Raw genomic sequence first — 23,299 nt, forward strand, 5'->3', positions numbered from 1 at the left:
TGTTTTTTCCCCCAGATTACATTCCATTCGTTTAGCCTGCTAGTCTTCTAATGTAAATATACAACAGACATTTCTAATCTGTTAAAAATGAACTGAATTACAATTTTAGTCTTTGTTATTTTTTTGTGATGATTTGGGGAGCCATGTCATCTGCTGGTGTTGGTCCACTGTGTTTTATCAAGTCCAAAATCAGGGCAGCCCTCTACCAGGAAATTCTAGAGCACTTCATGCTTCCCTCTGCTGACCAGCTTTAAGGAGATGCTGATTTCATTTTCCAGCAGGACTTGGCACCGCCCACACTGCCAAAACTACCAATACCTGGTCACATGATCATGGTATCACTGTGCTTGATTGGCCAGCAACTCGCCTGACCTAAACCCCATACAGAATCTGTGGGGTATTGTCAAGAGGAAGATGAGAGACACCAGACCCAACACTGCAGACGAGCTGAAGGCCGCTATCAAAGCAACCTGGGCTTCCATAACACCTCAGCAGTGCCACAGGGCATTGATGCAGTAATTCATGCAAAAGGAGCCCCAACCAAGTATTGAGTGCATACTATACTGTACATGGACATACTTTTCACTAAGCCAACATTTCTGTATTAAAAATCCTTTTTTTATTGGTCTTGTGTATTATTCTAATTTTCTGAGATGCTGAATTTTTGGTTTTCACTAGCTGTAAGCCATAATTTTAAAAATAAAAGGAAAACAATGCTTGAAATATATATCACTCTGTGTATAATGCATCTATATAAAATATATGAGTTTCACTTTTTGAGTCGAATTATTGAAATAAATGAACTTTTTGACGATAAACTCATTTTATGAGATGTACCTGTACATTACTGCTCATGGATTTTTTTGGACATATTTATTCACTATTGATCACTTTAAGGTTCACAGTATTTTATATTATATATACTGTATTTATTTTTTTAAATGAAATATTTAGTTGTCACTTTTACAGTCACATATACAGTATTTGTGTTATGTAGATTTCACTTTGCTCTTTTGTGGGATGTGATTAAAGGAACTAAAAGTGGAAGTGGCAACACACATTGTGATGGCTTGGTCCAGCGGTGGGATTCAGCCGGTTCTCACCGGTTCCACAGAACCGGTTACTAAACATTTGGCAGTTTGCCGAACTGCCTTACTGACCATCTATCATCCGCTCTCTGCGCCTGTCCTCTGTGTCCTGTGGCTGCGGCGGCGGCGCTCTCTCTCTGTGGGGAGCACTTGTTGCTAGGCTAGAGGCCGCTTAGCATCTAGCAACCAGTGACGTCACCCCTTCTGAGCCTCTTCTCCTCCAGGCCGCCGCGCCGCCGCCTCCCAGTCCCTGCCTATTACAATTTGGCTCCGCCTCTACCCACTTTCAGTGTTCACTGCACTGTCTGCAGGTGCGCAGCATGGGACTCACTGTCACTCACAGAACCTGGAGAAGAAGAAGACTGTCAGACAGCAGGTCATGGTGGTGACAGGCAACCTGGGCAACATTATCAGGTAGGAGGACATTGTGGTGGTGGGTCTTCATGATTGAGGCTGGCTCTACATTGTTGCCTGATTGGAAATTGATAATGAATTTACAGCAGGTGACATTGTTTTTTTATTTATGGAATTTTTAGCAAAATACTTTTTCATGATTTGTGTGTGTTTATTCAATGCTGTGGCACTCTGCAATGATTGGGGGCAATGCTGTGGCACTCTGCAATGATTGGGGGCAATGCTGTGGCACTCTGCAATGATTGGGGCAATGCTGTGGCACTCTGCAATGATTGGGGGCAATGCTGTGGCACTCTGCAATGATTGGGGCAATGCTGTGGCACTCTGCAATGATTGGGGGCAATGCTGTGGCACTCTGCAATGATTGGGGGCAATGCTGTGGTCACTGTGCATTGAAAGGGGGCAGGCTGGTCTCTCTGCATTGAAAGGGGGGCACGCTGGTAACTGTGCATTGAAAGTGGGCACGCAGCGCTGGTCACTGTGCATTGAAAGGGGGGCATGCTGGTCACTGTGCATTGAAAGGGGGGCATGCTGGTCACTGTGCATTGAAAGGGGGGGCACGCAGCGCTGGTCACTGTGCATTGAAAGGGGGGCACGCTGGTCACTGTGCATTGAAAGGGGGGCACGCTGGTCACTGTGCATTGAAAGGGGGGCACGCTGGTCACTGTGCATTGAAAGGGGGTACGCTAGTCATTCTTCATTAAAAGGGGGCACACTGGTCATTCTGCTGGGAAAGTCGGAACTGGTTACTAAAATTTTTGAATCCCACCACTGGCTTGGTCTACCATAAACCAATGATGTGGACTCGATGCAGAAGTGAGTGTATGTAGATAAAAAGCGGGTGGCAGAGGCTGCAGGAGATTATTCAAGTTTTACATCTACTTTAAGAAGATTGGAATATTGTCTTCACCTACTGAAAGTATACAGGAATGAGGTCATTGCCAAAACAAGGTTGCATTAGTCAAAAAAGGACTTTGATGGAACTGTGTGGAAGTCAGTGCAACATATATCAGAGTCAAACATGTGACTGTGGTCATCTCAATCGTGCTGTCTTAGCAATGTGATTGACTGTTCTTCCTGTGTGTAACTCTCATTTCTCTGTTGAATTTACAAGTTCATTTGTCAGCTGTCAACAAAAGGCCAGAAGTTTCCCTCTTAGTCTTGGTGGGTACTATGCAAACTGTACTGAGATGTGCCTAAATTTTGTAAATAACCCGAAAGACATGTGTGGTGGGATTTTGTTTAAGCACAGTCATATGCAACTAATGTCTCTATACCACATACAATGTATAAGTAAAAAACATATACATTTTATTGTAACAATAAGCCCATAAAAATACACATAAAATTAAGGCTGACAAGGATGCTTAGTCCTCATGCAAAAGAATATAAATTTCCACATTCTATGTTACACCAAACATCATGAATACCGATAGATCTTGTATAGCACAGGACCCTGACCTTGTGGATAACCCAATGTGATTCAAGTTATTCTTCCTAGTGAATTGGAAGGAAGGTACATACACTGTATTACAAATCTGGTCAGCCATGCAATAAAACCACTATTAGCTTCTTCAGTACGGTCTGTTGTCGCTCAGAAGGAGACAGGGAGGGCACACACAAAGGGTTGCTTGGAATGGGCTGGATGGCATTTGGGAGGATGGACCAGTGTGGTAATGGATAGTACCATTGGGGATTCTCCATGCAACCCTTTGTGCACGCCCTTCCTATCTCCTTCTACGTAACGGCAGACCGCATGGGAGAAACTGATAGTGGTTATAATGCATGGCTGACCAATTCTGTAATAAGTACTTTTCTTATATTTATTCTATTTCCTGAGGAAGAAAGCATCAATGCGCATTGGGTTATCCACAAGATCAACACTATGTGCTATGCAAGACCTGTTGTTGGTATTCATAAAGTTTGATGAAAATCCATATCCTCTTGAGGACTAAGTGTCACGGTCCAGGGTCAGGTTCAGAGACCAGTAGCTATAGGTATAGCTCCCATGACCAGCTGGATAAGTGCAGCAGCAGGTCAACCTGGCAGGTGACACATCTGATGTGCAGAGTCTAAGCACTAACTGTGTTCAAAAGAGCTCCTGATGGTGGAGATGGGTTTTGATAGGTGTTAGTACCAGATCACGGTCCTCTGGATCGCCCCACCAGCAGGGGAGCAAGCCGGGTCCAGTAGCAGATATAGCAGGTAGAGATCAAGCAGGAGCAAGGTCAGTAAACAAGCCAAAGGTTGGTAACAAGTGGTTGCAGGTTGGGACTAAGCATAAGTGTAGTCGAGGAATAGCTCAAAGGTCAGTAACGAGTGGTAGTGGAGATACGGACAGCAGCAGTAGAGACAAGAGTGAGATATCAGCTAGAGAGAGCACAATAATCAGGCAAACATGAAGTGCAGAGATTTGACTTATATAAGGGAAGTTCATGGGAGGAGCAAAGAATTCAAGGTTCACCAAAAACAAAAGGCAAGGCAAGAAAGTCCAAACAATCAAACAGTAAGCTGTCCAGCATCTCAGGTGGCTCAGCAAGAAGATACATTGCAAAACACGGCAGATGTTGCAGGTTCAGACCCAGGTCCTGACACTAAGCTTCTTTATCAGCCTTGATTTTATGTGTATTTTTATGAGCTTATCGTTACAACAAAATGCATATGTTTTTACTTTTATACTGTATATGGTAAAGACATGCATAAGATTGTCCCACCACACATGTCCTTTAGGTCCTATGCAAACTTGTCCAGCTTCACTAGGTCATCCTGGGGCAAAGTTGGCCACATCTGAATACACCCAGATAGATATATGAAGCCAGGTTTTGCTCCACATCCTACCAAGGCAAAAAGGAGCAATAGGAGGGAACATTTTGAGCTCAAATACACACCACACTAGCTGCTCTAAAATCCACAGATCAGTAAAATGTTAGATTTACTTACAGGCTGCTATTAGATGGTTGACCGTTTACCCATTTCCATACATCTCCATCCTTGTACATTCCGGTCCAGAATTTGTCATCCGTTTGCTGTCCGAGCAATCTCTGTATAAACTCCTAGATGTGATGAAACAATGAGTCATGAAAAGCTGATTAGTAAAAGAATACTTTATCCAAAACTGATATTTAAGTTTTGATGGCTGCTGAAAATTTGAATCATATGCTGGCTTGTTATGTGTCTGCGACTCCAGCAATGAGATGTCCTCACTGGACCTCCACCCAACTCATGCGCCCATTACAGTGGATTCTCTCTAGCAATCTTTCTCAACTTTCTTTAAATTATTAAAGATATGCCAATCCTGTAATAATTGTCAATGCCTTTTTGAGCAGAGAATACAATTTTTTCGGCCTTTTTCTTCTACATTTTTCTTTGGTTCCCCATCGCCACAAAAGGTATCATTTGTACTGCATGTAAGCTATAGGAAAGAACATTTTTTGTAAATGTCCTCCTTGATATTTTATACTAGTAGTAAAATTTTTCTTCTATAGAATGCAAATTTACCATGAATGTACTCCCTTTGAAGAGCTTGTTCACAGCCTTGTGTAGATGGACTAATGCGCCTTGCTTTTGGGTGCAACCAGCTGTTTCAAGACACGTTTGCATTCCTATTGATTTGTACAGAGAAAAGTAATTCTTATGCAGACAAACTCATGTTCACAAGTCTCAACTGGCCATACCGGTCCCAACAATTTCAACCACGTTCAATTGAGCTGACACCAAAATTGTGAGAAACTGATCTAAAAAATTAGGGGTTTCAACTGACCACAGGGGGATTGGATCATTAATGCTTCATCTGAACCCAACAGAAAAATCTTTGGACAAAATTACGATAATTTTTCTGATTTCAGTTCATTTTTCAATAACCTTTATTGATGTTGTCAATTTTTTTGTGGATACATGCTTATCATTAAACATAGAATAGTTCATATGTAGTGTTGAGCGAACACGGACTGTATTATTCGTGTTCGTACCGAATAATTGGATTTTTGTTACCCGAACACGGACACGGACACTTTACTGTATGTTCGGGTAAAAAATCCGTGTTCGGTCGTTTTATTTCCGGGTTTTGCATGTTTTGGCGCTCTTTTCATGGCGGGCTTTCAACAGCCAATCAACAATCGTTTAACTGGTGTGCCTTAAGCTATCCCAGCCATGCCTGCAAATGTCTCAGTAGCTGTGATTGGCCGTCTGAAGCATGTGACCAAGTCTTTATAAGTTTGAGGCAGCCGCAGCGGCGTCATTCTGCTGCTTAGCTCAGGGACAGAGCACACATACGTGCTGGCTGCTGATTAGGGAAAGACAGGCAGGGAAAACGAATTGGTGTCCGGATAGAATTTAGGGTCAGGTCGGAGTGTTTAGGCAGGGCGAGTTGTAGGCATTTTAGGGATAGAGTCTGCTGAATTATAGGGTCAGTGTGTTCTACAAACTACAATCGATATTGCTGTGTGGTGTGGGATAGGCAGGTGTCAGTGATCCACATCCATTTTTCTGTGTGTGGGCTGCAGTGAACACAATCTTTTTGGGGTGCAGTGAACACAATCCTTTTGGGGTGCAGTAAACAAAATCTTTGTGGGGTACAGTGAACACAATCTTTGTGGGGTACAGTGAAGACAATCCTTGTGGGGTGCAGTGAAGACAATCCTTGTGGGGTACAGTGAACACAATCTTTGTGGGGTGCAGTGAAGACAATCCTTGTGGGGTGCAGTGAAGACAATCCTTGTGGGGTACAGTGAACACAATCTTTGTGGGGTGCAGTAAAGACAATCCTTTTGGGGTGCAGTGAACACAATCTTTGTGGGGTGCAGTGAACAAAATCTTTGTGGGGTACAGTGAACACAATCTTTGTGGGGTACAGTGAACACAATCTTTGTGGGGTGCAGTGAAGACAATCCTTGTGGGGTGCAGTGAAGACAATCCTTGTGGGGTGCAGTGAACAAAATCTTTGGGGGGTACAGTGAACACAATCTTTGTGGGGTACAGTGAACACAATCTTTGTGGAGTACAGTGAACACAATCTTTGTGGGGTGCAGTGAAGACAATCCTTGTGGGGTACAGTGAACACAATCTTTGTGGGGTGCAGTGAAGACAATCCTTTTGGGTTGCAGTGAACACAATCTTTGTGGGGTACAGTGAACACAATCTTTGTGGGGTACAGTGAACAGAATCTTTGTGGGGTGCAGTGAAGACAATCCTTGTGGGGTGCAGTGAAGACAATCCTTGTGGGGTGCAGTGAACAAAATCTTTGGGGGGTACAGTGAACACAATCTTTGTGGGGTACAGTGAACACAATCTTTGTGGGGTGCAGTGAAGACAATCCTTGTGGGGTACAGTGAACACACTCTTTGTGGGGTGCAGTGAAGACAATCCTTTAGGGGTGCAGTGAACACAATCTTTGTGGGGTGCAGTGAACAAAATCTTTGTGGGGTACAGTGAACACAATCTTTGTGGGGTACAGTGAACAAAATCTTTGTGGGGTACAGTGAACACAATCCTTGTGGGGTGCAGTGAAGACAATCCTTGTGGGGTGCAGTGAACAAAATCTTTGGGGGGTACAGTGAACACAATCTTTGTGGGGTACAGTGAACACAATCTTTGTGGGGTGCAGTGAAGACAATCCTTGTGGGGTGCAGTGAACAAAATCTTTGGAGGGTACAGTGAACACAATCTTTGTGGGGTACAGTGAACACAATCTTTGTGGGGTGCAGTGAAGACAATCCTTGTGGAGTACAGTGAACACAATCTTTGTGGGGTGCAGTGAAGACAATCCTTTTGGGGTGCAGTGAACACAATCTTTGTGGGGTGCAGTGAACAAAATCTTTGTGGGGTACAGTGAACACAATCTTTGTGGGGTACAGTGAACAAAATCTTTGTGGGGTACAGTGAACACAATCTTTGTGGGGTGCAGGGAAGACAATCCTTGTGGGGTGCAGTGAAGACAATCCTTGTGGGGTGCAGTGAACAAAATCTTTGGGGGGTACAGTGAACACAATCTTTGTGGGGTACAGTGAACACAATCTTTGTGGGGTACAGTGAACACAATCTTTGTGGGGTGCAGTGAAGAAAATCCTTTTGGGGTGCAGTGAACACAATCTTTGTGGGGTACAGTGAACACAATCTTTGTGGGGTGCAGTGAAGACAATCCTTGTGGGGTGCAGTGAACAAAATCCTTGTGGGGTACAGTGAACACAATCTTTGTGGATTACAGTGAACACAATCTTTGTGGGGTGCAGTGAAGACAATCCTTTTGGGGTGCAGTGAACACAATCTTTGTGGGGTGCAGTGAAGACAATCCTTTTGGGGTGCAGTGAACACAATCTTTGTGGGGTACAGTGAACACAATCTTTGTGGGGTGCAGTGAAGACAATCCTTGTGGGTTGCAGTGAAGACAATCCTTGTGGGGTGCAGTGATCAAAATCTTTGTGGGGTACAGTGAACACAATCTTTGTGGGGTACAGTGAACACAATCTTTGTGGGGTGCAGTGAACAAAATCTTTGTGGGGTACAGTGAACACAATCTTTGTGGGGTGCAGTGAAGACAATCCTTTTGGGGTACAGTGAACACAATCTTTGTGGGGTGCAGTGAACAAAATCTTTGTGGGGTACAGTGAACACAATCTTTGTGGGGTACAGTGAACACAATCTTTGTGGGGTGCAGTGAAGACAATCCTTTTGTGGTGCAGTGAACACAATCTTTGTGGGGTACAGTGAACACAATCTTTGTGGGGTGCAGTGAAGACAATCCTTGTGGGGTGCAGTTAAGACAATCCTTGTGGGGTACAGTGAACACAATCTTTGTGGGGTGCAGTGAAGACAATCCTTTTGGGGTGCAGTGAACACAATCTTTGTGGGGTACAGTGAACACAATCTTTGTGGGGTGCAGTGAAGACAATCCTTGTGGGGTGCAGTGAAGACAATCCTTGTGGGGTGCAGTGAACAAAATCTTTGGGGGGTACAGTGAGCACAATCTTTGTGGGGTACAGTGAACACAATCTTTGTGGGGTGCAGTGAACAAAATCTTTGTGGAGTACAGTGAACACAATCTTTGTGGGGTACAGTGAACAAAATCTTTGTGGGGTACAGTGAACACAATCTTTGTGGGGTGCAGTGAAGACAATCCTTGTGGGGTGCAGTGAAGACAATCCTTGTGGGGTGCAGTGAACAAAATCTTTGGGGGGTACAGTGAACACAATCTTTGTGGGGTACAGTGAACACAATCTTTGTGGGGTACAGTGAAGAAAATCCTTTTGGGGTGCAGTGAACACAATATTTGTGGGGTACAGTGAACACAATCTTTGTGGGGAGCAGTGAAGACAATCCTTGTGGGGTGCAGTGAACAAAATCTTTGTGGGGTACAGTGAACACAATCTTTGTGGATTACAGTGAACACAATCTTTGTGGGGTGCAGTGAAGACAATCCTTTTGGGGTGCAGTGAACACAATCTTTGTGGGGTACAGTGAACACAATCTTTGTGGGGTGCAATGAAGACAATCCTTGTGGGGTGCAGTGAAGACAATCCTTGTGGGGTGCAGTGATCAAAATCTTTGTGGGGTACAGTGAACACAATCCTTTTGGGGTGCAGTGAACACAATCTTTGTGGGGTACAGTGAACACAATCTTTGTGGGGTGCAGTGAACAAAATCTTTGTGGGGTACAGTGAACACAATCTTTGTGGGGTACAGTGAACACAATCTTTGTGGGGTGCAGTGAAGACAATCCTTTTGTGGTGCAGTGAACACAATCTTTGTGGGGTACAGTGAACACAATCTTTGTGGGGTGCAGTGAAGACAATCCTTGTGGGGTGCAGTGAAGACAATCCTTGTGGGGTACAGTGAACACAATCTTTGTGGGGTGCAGTGAAGACAATCCTTTTGGGGTGCAGTGAACACAATCTTTGTGGGGTACAGTGAACACAATCTTTGTGGGGTGCAGTGAAGACAATCCTTGTGGGGTGCAGTGAACAAAATCTTTGGGGGGTACAGTGAGCACAATCTTTGTGGGGTACAGTGAACACAATCTTTGTGGGGTGCAGTGAAGACAATCCTTTTGGGGTGCAGTGAACACAATCTTTGTGGGGTACAGTGAACACAATCTTTGTGGGGTGCAGTGAAGACAATCTTTGTGGGGTGCAGTGAAGACAATCCTTGTGGGGTGCAGTGAACAAAATCTTTGTGGGGTACAGTGAACACAATCTTTGTGGGGTGCAGTGAACAAAATCTTTGGGGGGTACAGTGAACACAATCTTTGTGGATTACAGTGAACACAATCTTTGTGGGGTGCAGTGAAGACAATCCTTTTGGGGTGCAGTGAACACAATCTTTGTGGGGTACAGTGAACACAATCTCATACTTCTGAAGATTTGAGGGTGCTGCCTGTTTCATCCTCCTCCTCATCCATCCTTTTAGGGGTACAAACAATAGTAATTGGGGCCTAGTGTGCTTCTGTACGTGTGAGATACATACACTTTTTTGATCATATTTCCTATTCCGCTATTCAATAAAAACCTTTGGGGATCAATTAAATTGCGGAATAGTCCGTGTCGGTACGTGTGAGATCCACCTTTCCAAGTTTTTGGGGTTCATCTCATACTTCTGAAGCTTTGAGGGTGCTGCCTGTTCCATACTCCTCCTCCTCCTCCTCCATCCTTTTAGGTGCACAAACAATAGTAATTGGGGCCTAGTGTGCTTCTGTACGTGTGAGATACATACACTTTTTTTGATCATATTTCCTATTCAATAAAAACCTTTGGGGATCAATTAAATTGCGGAATAGTCTGTGTCGGTACGTGTGAGATCCACCTTTCCAAGTTTTTGGGGTTCATCTCATCTTTCTGAAGCTTTGAGGGTGCTGCCTGTTCCATACTCCTCCTCCTCCTCCTCCTCCATCCTTTTAGGTGTACAAACAATAGTAATTGGGGCCTAGTGTGCTTCTGTACGTGTGAGATACATACACTTTTTTTGATCATATTTCCCATTCCGCTATTCAATAAAAACCTTTGGGGATCAATTAAATTGCGGAATAGTCTGTGTCGGTACGTGTGAGATCCACCTTTCCAAGTTTTTGGGGTTCATCTCATACTTCTGAAGATTTGAGGGTGCTGCCTGTTCCATACTCCTCTTCCTCATCCTCCCTTTAGGGTAGGAAAAAATTTAATCGGGCCTAGTCTGTGTTTGTACGTGTGAGATACACAGTTTTTTATCCTATTCCGCTATTCAATACACACCCTTTTGGTGTAAAAAACATTAAATTGCGGCATAGTTTGCATATTTGACTGTGAGATACACCCGTGCGATACTGTTGTTCTTTTGTTCTGCTATTCAAAAAAAACCTTTCTAGGGCAAGATCTTAAATTTCAGAAATATGAGGAGAGCGTCAAATAGGGGCCGTGGCCGGGGTCGTGGTGCTGCTGCTAGAGCTCCTGTTGCAAGGAGAGGACGTGGTCGATCTGTGCCAGCTACACGCACAAGTGAAACACCTTCCTCAAGTGTGAGTAGGCGACAGAACCTGCAGCAGTATTTGGTAGGGCATCATACGCCTCTAGAAGTGATGAGGCCAGAACACAGAGAGACGATAGTAGATTGGTTTGCTGCTGACAGTGCCTCCAGTTCCTTCACATTGTCACAAGAAATGGGCAATTTGGGACTTTATATGAGAACTGGCGAGCACTGCACAGTGTCTCCATCCCTGTCAATTGAAAAACAAGATGGGATAAATGAGGGTGTGTGAAAAACAGCCGATCCCTAGTTTGAAATACTTACCCACCAGTCTGCTAACAAACCAAAATAAACCTGTCTAACAAATAAGTTAAAAGCAGGAGTTTAGTTAACACATATTTGCAAATGCATGCGGAAGCTGCAAGGCCAGCGACAAGGCATCCTGCGTTCTTGCAGAACCTAACACTAAATAACACTGCTCAACCTGAGTGTATAAGTGTCTTCACAAAGGGAAGTACATGCTTGCTAATAGGTGGATTGGAAACAGATGGGATTGGAGACCGCCCAATCCTCCCCCACCTGCTCCAATCCACGACTGGCAACGAAAAACGCATTGCTGCACAAAAAAGCCATGGGGTGCAAACTAAATGTGATCAGCTGGGAGACACACACCCCCATCCCTTTAGTAAAGATGCCATAGGCAAATGGGGACTTTGAGTGAGACACCCGCCTGTAAAGCAAGCGTCTCCATCCCTAGTATGATACAAGAAATGGGCAATTTGGGACTTTATATGAGAACTGGCGAGCACTGCACAGTGTCTCCATCCCTGTCAATTGAAAAACAAGATGGGATAAATGAGGGTGTGTGAAAAACAGCCGATCCCTAGTTTGAAATACTTACCCACCAGTCTGCTAACAAACCAAAATAAACCTGTCTAACAAATAAGTTAAAAGCAGGAGTTTAGTTAACACATATTTGCAAATGCATGCGGAAGCTGCAAGGCCAGCGACAAGGCATCCTGCGTTCTTGCAGAACCTAACACTAAATAACACTGCTCAACCTGAGTGTATAAGTGTCTTCACAAAGGGAAGTACATGCTTGCTAATAGGTGGATTGGAAACAGATGGGATTGGAGACCGCCCAATCCTCCCCCACCTGCTCCAATCCACGACTGGCAACGAAAAACGCATGGCTGCACAAAAAAGCCATGGGGTGCAAACTAAATGTGATCAGCTGGGAGACACACACCCCCATCCCTTTAGTAAAGATGCCATAGGCAAATGGGGACTTTGAGTGAGACACCCGCCTGTAAAGCAAGCGTCTCCATCCCTAGTATGATACAAGAAATGGGCAATTTGGGACTTTATATGAGAACTTTCTTCACATTGTCTCCCACCCAGTCTACTGCAGAAAGGTCAGAGTTGGCACCTGCAGCCAATGTCCAACCGTCTTTCACCTCACCCCCTTGCAAATCAGGCAAGCAGTCTGAGCCCCAAGCCATACAGCAGTCTCTTCTTCTTTTTGATGACTCTGTCAGCAGGGTTTCCCAGGGCCATCCACCTAGCCCTGCCCCAGAAGTGGAAGAGATTGAGTGCAGCGATGCCCAACCACTTATTTCTCAAGATGAGTACATGGAAGGACCATCACAGCACGTCTCCGATGATGACGAAACGCAGTTGCCAACTGCTGCGGCGTTCAGCATTGTGGAGACCGACAGGGAGGGCAGGGGTGAAGACTGGGTGGAAGATGATGTGGAGGACGATGAGGTCCTCGACCCCACATGGAATGAAGGTCATGCAGGTGACCTGAGTATTTTGGAGGAAGAGGCGGTGGTCGCACAGAGCCACCAGCACAGCAGAAGAGGGAGCAGGGTGCAGAAGCGGAGCGGCCGTGCCCTAGACACTACGCCTGCTACTGCCCAACGCAGCAAGGGAACGAGCGCACCAAAGTCAGCTCAAAAGAGTTCTCTAGCGTGGAAGTTCTTTAGAAAATGTGCTGATGACAGGACACGAGTGGTTTGCACCCTGTGCAATCAGAGCCTGAAGCGAGGCATAAACCTTCTCAACCTGAGCACAACCTGCATGATCAGGCATCTAAGTGCAAAGCACGAGCTGCAGTGGAGTACACACCTTCAAAACCAAGAAACGTCTCTGCCTCATCCTGCTTCCTCTTCTGCTGCAGTCTCGGCCGCTCCAGCCACCTCTGTAGTCATACCGGCACCTGCCACCCCGCAAACAGACGATCTGTCAGCAACACCACCACCTGGGTCACCAACAACCATCTCCACAATGTCCCGTGGAAGTGTTCAGCTTTCCATCTCCCAAACACTTGAGAGGAAGAGGAAGTACCCCCCTACCCACCCGCGATCCCTGGCCCTGAATGCCAGCATTTCACAATTATTGGCCTTTGAAATGCTGTCATTCCGTCTGGTGGATACGCCCAGTTTTAAAAAGCTTATGTCGGTGGCTGTCCCACAGTACGTCGTGCCCAGCCGCCACTACTTTTCCAGGCAAGCCATCCCTTCCCTGCACAACCAAGTGGGGGAAAAAATCAGGTGTGCACTGCGCAATGCCATCTGTGCCAAGGTCCACCTAACTACCGATACGTGGACCAGTAAGCACGGTCAGGGGCGTTATATCTCCCTAACGGCACACTGGGTAAATGCAGTGGCGGATGGGCCTGAGGCGGATAGCAATTTGGCGCATGTCCTTCCACCACCGAGGATTGCAGGGCGCTTCAGTTTGCCTCCTGTTCCTAACTCATCCTACTCCGCTACCTCATCCTCTACCCCCTCCTCATCCGGACAGCGTAATACCTTCACCACCAACTTCAGCACGGCCAGGGCTAAACGACAACAGGCAGTTTTACAACTTGCCTGTTTGGGGGACAAACCACACACCGCGCAGGAGTTGTGGAGGAGCATGGAACAGCAGACAAATGAGTGGTTGCTGCCAGCGAGCCTCAAGCCCGGCCTGGTGGTGTGCGATAATAGGCGAAATCTCATAGCAGCTCTGGGCCTAGCCGGTTTGACGCACATCACTTGCCTGGCGCATGTGCTGAATTTGGTGGTGCAGAGGTTCCTTAAAAACTACCCCGATATGTCAGAGCTGCTGCAGAAAGTGCGGGCCGTCTGTGCGCACTTTTGGCGTTCTCACCCTGCTGCTGCTCGCCTGGCAGCGCTGCAGCGTAACTTCGGCCTTCCCGCTCACCGCCTCATATGTGACGTGCCCACAAGGTGGAACTCCACCTTGCACATGCTGCAAAGACTGTGCGAGCAGCAGCAGGCCATAGTGGAGTTTCAGCTGCAGCACGCACGCGTGAGTCGCTCTGCGGAACAGCACCACTTCACCACCAATAACTGGGCCTCCATGCGAGACCTGTGTGCCTTGTTACGCTGTTTTGAGTACTCCACCAACATGGCCAGTGGCAATGACGCCGTTCTCAGCTTAACTATCCCACTTCTATGCCTCCTTGAAAAAACAATTCGGGCGATGATGGAAGAGGATGTGGCACAGGATGAGGAGGAGGAGGAGGAGGATGAAGAGGTAACATTTCAAAGGCTTTCAGGGCAGTCATTTGCAAGTGGCTCCGAGGGTGGGTTCCTGCACACACAAATGCCAGGGACACAATTGTCCAGCAGGGGCACAGTTCTGGAGGATGAGGAGGAGGAGGAGCTGGAGGAGGAGATGGAACCATGTTCACAGCAGGGTGGCACCCAGGCCAGCTCATGGCCATCACTGGTGCGTGGCTGGGGGGATACAGAGGACACGGACGATACACCTCCCACAGAGGACAGCCTTTCGTCGCCTCTGGGCAGCCTGGCACACATGAGCGATTACATGCTGCAGTGTCTCCACAATGACCGCCGAGTTGCCCACATTCTAACTTGTGCTGATTACTGGGTGGCCACGCTGCTGGATCCCCATTACAAGGACAACGTACCGTCCTTAATTCACTCACTGGAGCGCGATCGCAAGATGCGCGAGTACAAGCGCACGCTGGTAGATACGATGCTGCTGGCATTCCCATCTGACAGCGGGGCCACAGTGGAAGCACAAGGCAGAGGAGGAGGAAGAGGAGGAGGAGGAGGAGGTCGCCAACACAATCAGGGCACCGCCAGCACCTCAGAAGGCAGGGTTAGCATGGCCGAAATGTGGAAAAGCTTTGTCAGCACGCCACAACAAACAGCAGCACCAGCAGCTCAGATGGAACGTCTTAGCAGGAGGCAGCATTTTACCAACATGGTGGAGCAGTATGTGTGCACACGCCTACACGTAGTGAATGAGGGGTCTGCCCCCTTCAACTTCTGGGTCTCCAAATTGGGCACATGGCCTGAGCTTGCCCTTTACGCCTTGGAGGTGCTGGCGTGCCCTGCAGCCAGTGTATTATCTGAACGGGTATTTAGCACGGCTGGGGGCGTTATAACAGACAAGCGCAGCCGCCTGTCCAGAGACAATGTGGACAAGCTCACGTTCATTAAAATGAACCAGGCATGGATCCCACGGGACTTTTCAGTACCTTGTGCAGAATAGCAATGGATACCGACCTTACCCACCCATTGTTCCATTTTTGCTCTTTCTCACTCTTTTGGGGTGTACCCTCATTTAAAATTTGTGAAAAGAAGCAGTGTTGGCTACCTCGTCCTCCTCCTCAGGGCCAGATTAACGTAGGGGCTATTGGAGCTGCAGCTCCAGGCCCCTACCTTTTATATAGGCCCCGGGTTGGCCATATTCACTGTGACCGCTCTTCTGTCACTTGTAAACACAGAAGTCTGGCTTCTATGCTCGCTTCCCCAGGCAGCACCCTCAGAACCTCCCCACACAGCGCGAAGGCCTGACAAGGAGGGACAGTTGCCGATGCATGGATGTGTTTATGGGCTTCAGAGACAGCATCCCATGTTGAATTAGGCATGCATGGCTGCACCCTTCCTCCTCTGGGTGCATGCCAAGGCACGGCCCTTAAGGCCCTTCAAAATCCTCAGCACCAAGACCATGATGCTCTTAATCCGGCCCTGGTCCTCCTCCACCGCCGCTTCCACCTACACCGCCCATAGGTGTGCGCAGCCTATTGCATTAGGGTGTGCACCCCAAAGTTGAAATACACATGCATGTGTTTGCCTACATGTACATGGCCCCGATACATTACTCTCCCTGCTGGCAAAGAGAAATAGAGCAGAGCAGGTCCGAGGGAGATCTTTCCCATCTCCTCACTGGCAAACAGAGCGATAATGCTATGTGCCCTAGGTGATTAGGGTGTGCCCAGGTACACCCGGCACACCCTGTGCGCACGCCTATGACACCGTCACATCCACCACCACCTCAACCTCCCTCCTACTCCATATGGGCCTCGTCCTTCAGAGATGAAGAACATTGTTTTATTTTTCTGTTTTTTTTTTTTTGTTGTTTTAAGTTATTTCCCTATCCACATTTGTTTGCAGAGCACTTGCCATGCTCTTAACTACGTTTTGCTGCCATTTGCAGCACTCTAGTCCTTTCCATTGGTGTTTTAGAGCCATTTTAGTGCCTTAAAGTTCGGGTCCCCATTGACTTCAATGGGGTTCGGTGTCCGGGAAAAGTTCGGTAAAAGTCCGGGACACGGACCCGGACTTTTTTTTAAAGTTCGGCCGAACCCGTCGAACACGGACATCTAGGTGTCCGCTCAACCCTATTCATATGATTAATATCAACAAAAATGACATAACAAATATTTAGGGCTGAGGACCTGTACAATATTTAGTCCAAATTTTCCAAAATTTGTCGAAGGATGAGCATGACAGGGAGTCGGTAGCTAGTAGGCATTAGAAGGTATAGTTTTGTTGAACTAATGTCTTTACCTCCGATATGTTAACAGTTTTATTACCCTTTATCCAGTTTAGTGTGTGAGCAGCTAAGAGCACGTGGGAAATAACAGGTCTGAAATTCGGAGGGAATTTCTCAATGCCAATATGGAGTATTGCAAGTTCAGGATTGGGCTGTGTTATACATCCTGTGGTTGAGGAGATTAGTTGGAAAACTTGGTTCCAAAAGCTTTTTAGACTTGGACATCCCCAGAAGGTGTGTAGAAGGTGCGCCAGCACATAGGGGATGTGTTAGGGAATATTTTGCTAGTCTATGGGGAGTGTATTGCCATCTATTGTAAATCCTAAGCATCATTTCTCAATGGCTGATACAATGCGAAGCTTTAGAGATTCCGATGAAACCCAACTTCCACTGGTCCGCTGTAAATGTGAGGCTTAGATCTGATTCCCACTTGGTGAGAGCAACAGATTTACAAAATGTTTGCCTCTCTTGAATAAAATTATTAAAGAGCTATATACCTTTGTTGATGGGTTTTGGGGAGTAGTAAAATTGCCAGATATTGGGAGGGAGCTGAATCTCTGGAATGGGGTATTTGCCCAGGAAATGCAATACACATGTACAGGGGAAGTGTATGCTTCTTGGCAGACCATATTTTGTTATTAGCCGCTCGACATTCTTTGGAGTAAAGTTGGATAGGAAGTCTTGTATTGAGGTGGTACCATAGCATTGGAACGGTTTTGTAGATAGCATAGGAATTTTGGCTTCTAGTATATGTAGTAGGAGTTGGTATTCCACTATAGAGGATTTGGTACCACCGTGGCTGTTTAGCAGTCTCCAAGCCTGTATAGAGACTTGTATGGAGGGGTCCAGGGTATCCCATGGTTTCCAAAGGTCTCCTACTAGAAATGCTGTTAAGTCTTTCATTGGGGGTTGGGAACCTCTCCAGCCCCTCCCATAATGGCTCGCTGTCTGTATTGAACCACCATCTAAGTTGGTCTAATCTAACAGCTCAAAAGTAGTCACAGATATCTGCCAGTCTAGCTCATCCTGCTTGTTTGTGGGTAATGAGGTTAGAACATCTGCATCTCTCTCTTATACCCCCCCCCCCCAGATACATTTCCACTCCTCAACAAGGTTTAGAGGTGATGGGAGGGGGTGGGGATAGACAGAACACAAAATATATATAGGATTTTGGGTAGTAATGTCATCTTAAATGCTGCTATTCTTCCTAGCCAGGACAGTTCTCTCTTTAATATTTCTTTTAATTGGATTTCTACTTTGGTGATTAGAAGCTTGAAATTGTTGCTGGCTAATGATGATGTGGCTGTTAGTGTTATGCCTAGGTATAGGATACCGTGGTCATTCCACTTGTAGGGTAAGGTTTGCTTACGTTTTTGCCTGTTGTGCTTCTGTACTCCTAATTCTAGGATGAGGGATTTAGCAAAGCTGACCTTATAGTAAGAAATGTTACCAAAGTCTGTTAGGACCTTATGGGCGTGCAAAAGAGATGTGAGTGGGTCTGTCAAGAGGAGAATAACATCATCCACAAATAAGTTGATTACATGTGGGTGAGAGTCAACCTGGAATCCTGTGATTAAGGGGTGTGTGCGTATCGCTTCTGCAAGGGGTTCTATCATCAAATTGAAGATTGACAGGGAGAGGGGGCAGCCCTGTCGAGTCTCATTAGAAATGTTAAAGATTTTAGATAGGAGGGCAGATGTATAAACCTGTGCAGTAGGGCAGGAGTATAGTGCAAGCACAGATTGTAAGATAGGGCCTTGGAATTAAAATTTGGAGAGGACCAAAGACATATTCCCCAGTGGACCCTTTCGAACGCCGTGTCTGCATCTATGGAAAGTAGCAAAGAAGGAGTTTGTGTTTTTTCAGCGTAATGAATAATGTTTATAAGCCTTCTAAAGGCCTCTGAGGTCTGGCACTCCTTCACAAATCCCATCTGGTCACGTTGTATGAGAGAGGGGATAATAGCCCCCCCCCCTGCTTAATGTACGCAGCCCCTGCATCTCCTGCACCATGCCTGCAGCCTCTACATCTTCTGTACTATGCCCGCAGCACTGCCCCTCCTGTACCATGCCCACAGCCCTGCATCATGCCCGCAGCCCTGCATCTTCCAAACACCATGCCTGCAGCCCCTGCATCTTCTGCACCATGCCTGCAGCCTCTGCATCTTCTGTACCATGCCCACAGTCCTGTATCTAGCATGCCCACAGCCCTGCATCATGTCCACAGTACTGCATCTCCTGCACCATGCCTGCAGCCCCTGCATCTCCTGCATCATGCCCGCAGCCCCTGCATCTCCTGTACCATGCCCGCAGCCCCTGCATCTCCTGTACCATGCCCACAGATATTATAGCTATCACAGCTGATCAGTCACTTCTAACCACAGTGAGCACTAGGTTCAAAAACAATGTTTATTAAAACACTAGTGACCTCATGGAGCCCCTAGGGTATCATGGAACCCTAGTTAGTTTGGCCTTGTGGCAGCGAGCAGAGGTAGAAACTAGAAAAAAGTACTTTTATACTTTCCTCCAGGGGAAGTAGACGGGTTGGCAGCAAGTTCATTTGGATATCAGGGGACACACATTTTGAACATCATATACCTTTTGCGTGGGAATAAACCCAATTAATTCAAAGGTAGAAACTACTCCTGAGAAGAAGTTTTGCTATTAGAGAGAGTGGGACATATACAAAGCCATCATTGTGAATCAACTCAGCAATGCCATCTCAAGGAAAATAACAGTTCTGGTTGCAAGTTGGTATTTTAGTTGCTATGTCATACCGGCACTTTCTTTTCTTGTAAAACCAGAAGATGAGCTCCCATCACAGCACACAAATCTTGGCTCTTCCTCCATGTCCCCTGTTGCCTTACAGATGAATAGTAATAACAGTCGGCTCTGTGCCACAACCATCCGGATGGACACACCATGCAATCTGTCAAAGATATTGTATTATTCCATGTTTGTATCTCAAATAGAAAAAAACATTCTATGTAAATGCTGATGTTCTCATCAACATGAGGGCAATGTGCCCAGCAAGTGGCACTCTCAAGTGTTGAGGACATGTGCATGCCCAGATAAGGGTCTGCTATGCAATTTTCAGGGAACCCACACCAGTTTGTTGTTTTTTGGCATGGAGTTCCCCTCAATATCCATACCAGACCATTATCCAGGCATGCAGCCAGGAAAGGGGGTCTTGAGTGTACCGCCCCCCCAATTATGAATCGTACCAGCCCACATCCCTAAGTAAAAACAAAAACCCCCAAGACCCCCTTGAGGCTATTGCCTATATCACTGCTCCTACTCCTACACTGTTTCTATTCTGCATCATTTATGCTCCCAAACCCCGTTTTGGGAGATCATTATTGTCATTGACTGTATCCCTTATTGGTGGACATTGTTTTTCAGTGTTTTTTGTATGTTTTATAGGCTTTTGCAGCTTCAGTGCAATATTGTATTATGTATTTGTTCATGTATCATTATGTATATTCTTCTTTTTCCAGCAAGCATACCCTACTGCACCCTATGAACCCCTGAGAAAGCCTTCAGTGCAGAATGTGTCAAGATGAGGCATTCTTCCCCCTTTTTTTTCTTATGGAATGTGGGTTATTGTATTCATACTTAATATCACAGTGTATATGTAGCGGGTGCCTCGCATCTATTACAGTCATGCCAAGCTGACGAGTCTCTCACAGAGAGAAGAGAATGCCTCTCAGCCCCTGCAAGGGATTTCTCCCCTCTCCTTCTCCTCACTGACACTGACTCTGTTTGTTCTGCTCCCTCCCCTGCTTCCTCACTGGCAGAGAGAAGAGAGACAATCCGGAGCAATCAGCAAAGCATTATGGGACATGTAGTCCCCACAAAAAAAATGGCCCCATAGCCTTGAATGAAAACAGAACTACACACCCCAGGATTATCTGGCAAGAGGAGGAGAAGAGGTCCATCTTGTCTGCTAAGTAGATCAGTTCACCACGAGGCAGGAGAAGAGACTGGATGTAGGAGAGAGGTGCTATCTCCCCAGTCACCCCCCCCGCGTTGTTCCAGACATCCAGCCTGAGAGAGGGGGAACCCAGGTACATATCCAGGCACACCTGCAACATCTGTGTGAAGCACTCCAGGGTGAGGTGACCAGTTTTGGCCCTTGACTGCAGGATTGGTGAGAGGGCACTTGCCCATTTGCAGGAATCCGGCACATTTAATACAGACAGAGTTACTCCATTTTACCCTCACTTGCTGGCACCTGGATCTCACTGGAGTCTTGTTAAGCAGTCACAGTGTCAGCCTTGCTATCTGGATACTGTCAGTATACAACAGTTTACACTCTGCATAGCAGGAGTTTAAAGTTCATCATCTGCAGTGGCTAGTTGAAGATACAAGGCCGCATCTTTCTCCTGGGGACTGAAGTTACTTGTCTCATACTAACTCTCACACACATGCTAAGGGCTCTGTGTATGTAGGGTGAATGCATGGTAGTCTCAATTGGGAGTTAAGCCACTGAGCACTGAATTAGGTACAGTGTTGGTGATTGGGCCTCTGATGTCAGGGGATAGAAGAGAGAAAGTCATTCTTCTGCTCTCCTCCTGACTGGACTCATAGCGCCAATCTAAGTAGAAGGTCATCAAGCCAATATAAAGCTGAAATATTTTAAAAAGAAGGGAGTAGTGTTCGAGGTAGGTATTAGTAATAAAAAGGGTATTGGGTTAATATCCGTTTTTTTCATATCGGATGTATTACAAATATTTCTACATTTTTCCTGTTATGTGAATGTTGTTTTTAATATTTTGTATAAATACATCTTGTATTTTTTATTCTATGGCAATGTGTCTATATATTTAGAGTGGTACGGTACCATTAAAAATCCCACCAGCCCTTTGTTTATTTTCACTCCCTTCCTGTCCTTCTTTTCTCCTTGGACAACCTCTCCTCTTTCAACACTTTTGGTGACAGGCTCTGGCACTTAGTACCTATCTCCTCTTTTAATTTCTTTTTTTGGGGTCACTCCCAATTTTGCTACTGAAATATTTCAATTTATTGTCCTTGAAATGTTTGCCTCTGGTTCTGGGGGTTACAGTTGTGGAACCCCTAGAAGCAGCCTGATATAATATATTGAATTATATTACTTTTGCCCTCAGTTTTTGCTCTCTAGCTAATAAATTCAAGAATATACTGTTATTATTTGTGACGTTTTCACAGAAACCTTACAGTAAAGATATGTCTGTGTTTCATCATAATGTGTCTGTTTCAATTGGTCTTTGCACTTACACTATTAACAGGTGTGCCAGAGGGGCTGAGATTGTTCTTAGGGTTGAGAGGCAGATTTCAGAACCCATCGGCTCCTGCGGGGATAGCCCTACATATATATGTATTGAGGGGAGTTGCCTCTCATTTTGGGGTTGCGATATTGAATATGGTTTGCTGAATATCTTTATGCTTTTAGAGGATTGATACACTATATGAATTTGTAATAAAACATATTATTTAAGAATGCAAGGGTATCTGTGAATCATTCTAATAGAAGGACTCAACACCTTAAAAATCCCTGTTTTTCTTGAATTTGCTTTTCCTGCACTACTTTGGGACGTGGTGTTGATATATACAACTGGACTCATTCATGTTCAATTGAAAACAAAAAACAGCATAGGGCCCCCCCTAAAAATCCATATCAGACCGTTATCCCAGACTAGGTTCTGGTACTGATTTTATGGGGTATTTCTGGCACAAAAAAAAAAAAACGGCGCAGGGGTAACCTAATCACTCCACAGAGTAAGAACACCTTGCAAGTCCTGTGGCTGGCCTGAAACATTTGGCCTTTAACTAATGACAAACTTTAAAAGATGAGCGACAGCTGAAGACATACTAACAAATCTTCCCTGATTAGAAGGCCACATCAAACTTGAGGTGTTAAAGGGGGACACAAACCAGATATAAGACAGATGTCCACAAAGGACTGTTCTTACCTGAATCAGAATTTATACACAGCTGCTGTTTGATCCGTTCCATCGTTATCAAAACATGTGAATGGTCTTTAGAAACGAAAAAAGGACATAGGCCATGAAGGTTTTATTTAAAGTGAATACGTTAGCAATTTTCCAAATCTGTATGAATATATTACTGACATAGCTAATATATACAATATACAGTGACAGTATCATTTTTTTTTTCAGAATAACACCATTTGGCTTTCTCCCTGAAACTCTTAGTCAAAGCTAAAGTCAGGGGATCCATACATCATCGGGTCCTTTGGGGGTAAGCACGACATGAGCTAAAAGAGGATAATCCCCATATGATGTTGTGCTGCTATGGCTATTTTAGTGATTTTTATAACAAATATGAAAAAAAAAATTGAGACCATGTATTGTTTAGAATTAGAGTTGGGCCCTGTTTCGGTTCACAGCAAAACTCCCAAACAGGGGAAAAGCTCGACCACCGAACCGCAAACTTCCAGTCCATGGGAGCCGGACATGAAAAATCAAAAGTCCAAATTTTGAAGGCTTATAAGCAAGTTATTGGTCATAAAAAGGGTATGGGGGCCCAAATACTGCCCTTGGAGGACAT

At 45.6% G+C, this 23,299-nt stretch overlaps 1 protein-coding gene across 1 annotated transcript in view; it reads right to left on the reverse strand.

Moving 5' to 3' along the window:
* The window catches only part of LOC309564175 (oxidized low-density lipoprotein receptor 1-like), a gene marked incomplete at its 3' end in the record, with an annotated part of 229,649 nt that extends 206,879 nt beyond the window's left edge, over positions 1–22,770 (reverse strand). Inside the window, exons 1-2 of the mRNA XM_082268801.1 lie at positions 22,702–22,770; positions 19,528–19,679 (exon numbers count right to left, since the gene is read on the reverse strand). Of these exons, the coding sequence (XP_082124927.1) occupies positions 19,528–19,679; positions 22,702–22,744 (195 nt within the window). The 5' untranslated portion in view covers positions 22,745–22,770. The remainder of the gene's footprint in view (positions 1–19,527; positions 19,680–22,701) is intronic.
* Between the last annotated feature and the right edge of the window lie 529 nt (positions 22,771–23,299).

The sequence above is a fragment of the Pelophylax lessonae genome (assembly GCF_965119305.1).
Source record: "Pelophylax lessonae genome assembly, chromosome: 9".
In the NCBI taxonomy this organism is placed as follows: Eukaryota; Metazoa; Chordata; class Amphibia; order Anura; family Ranidae; genus Pelophylax; species Pelophylax lessonae.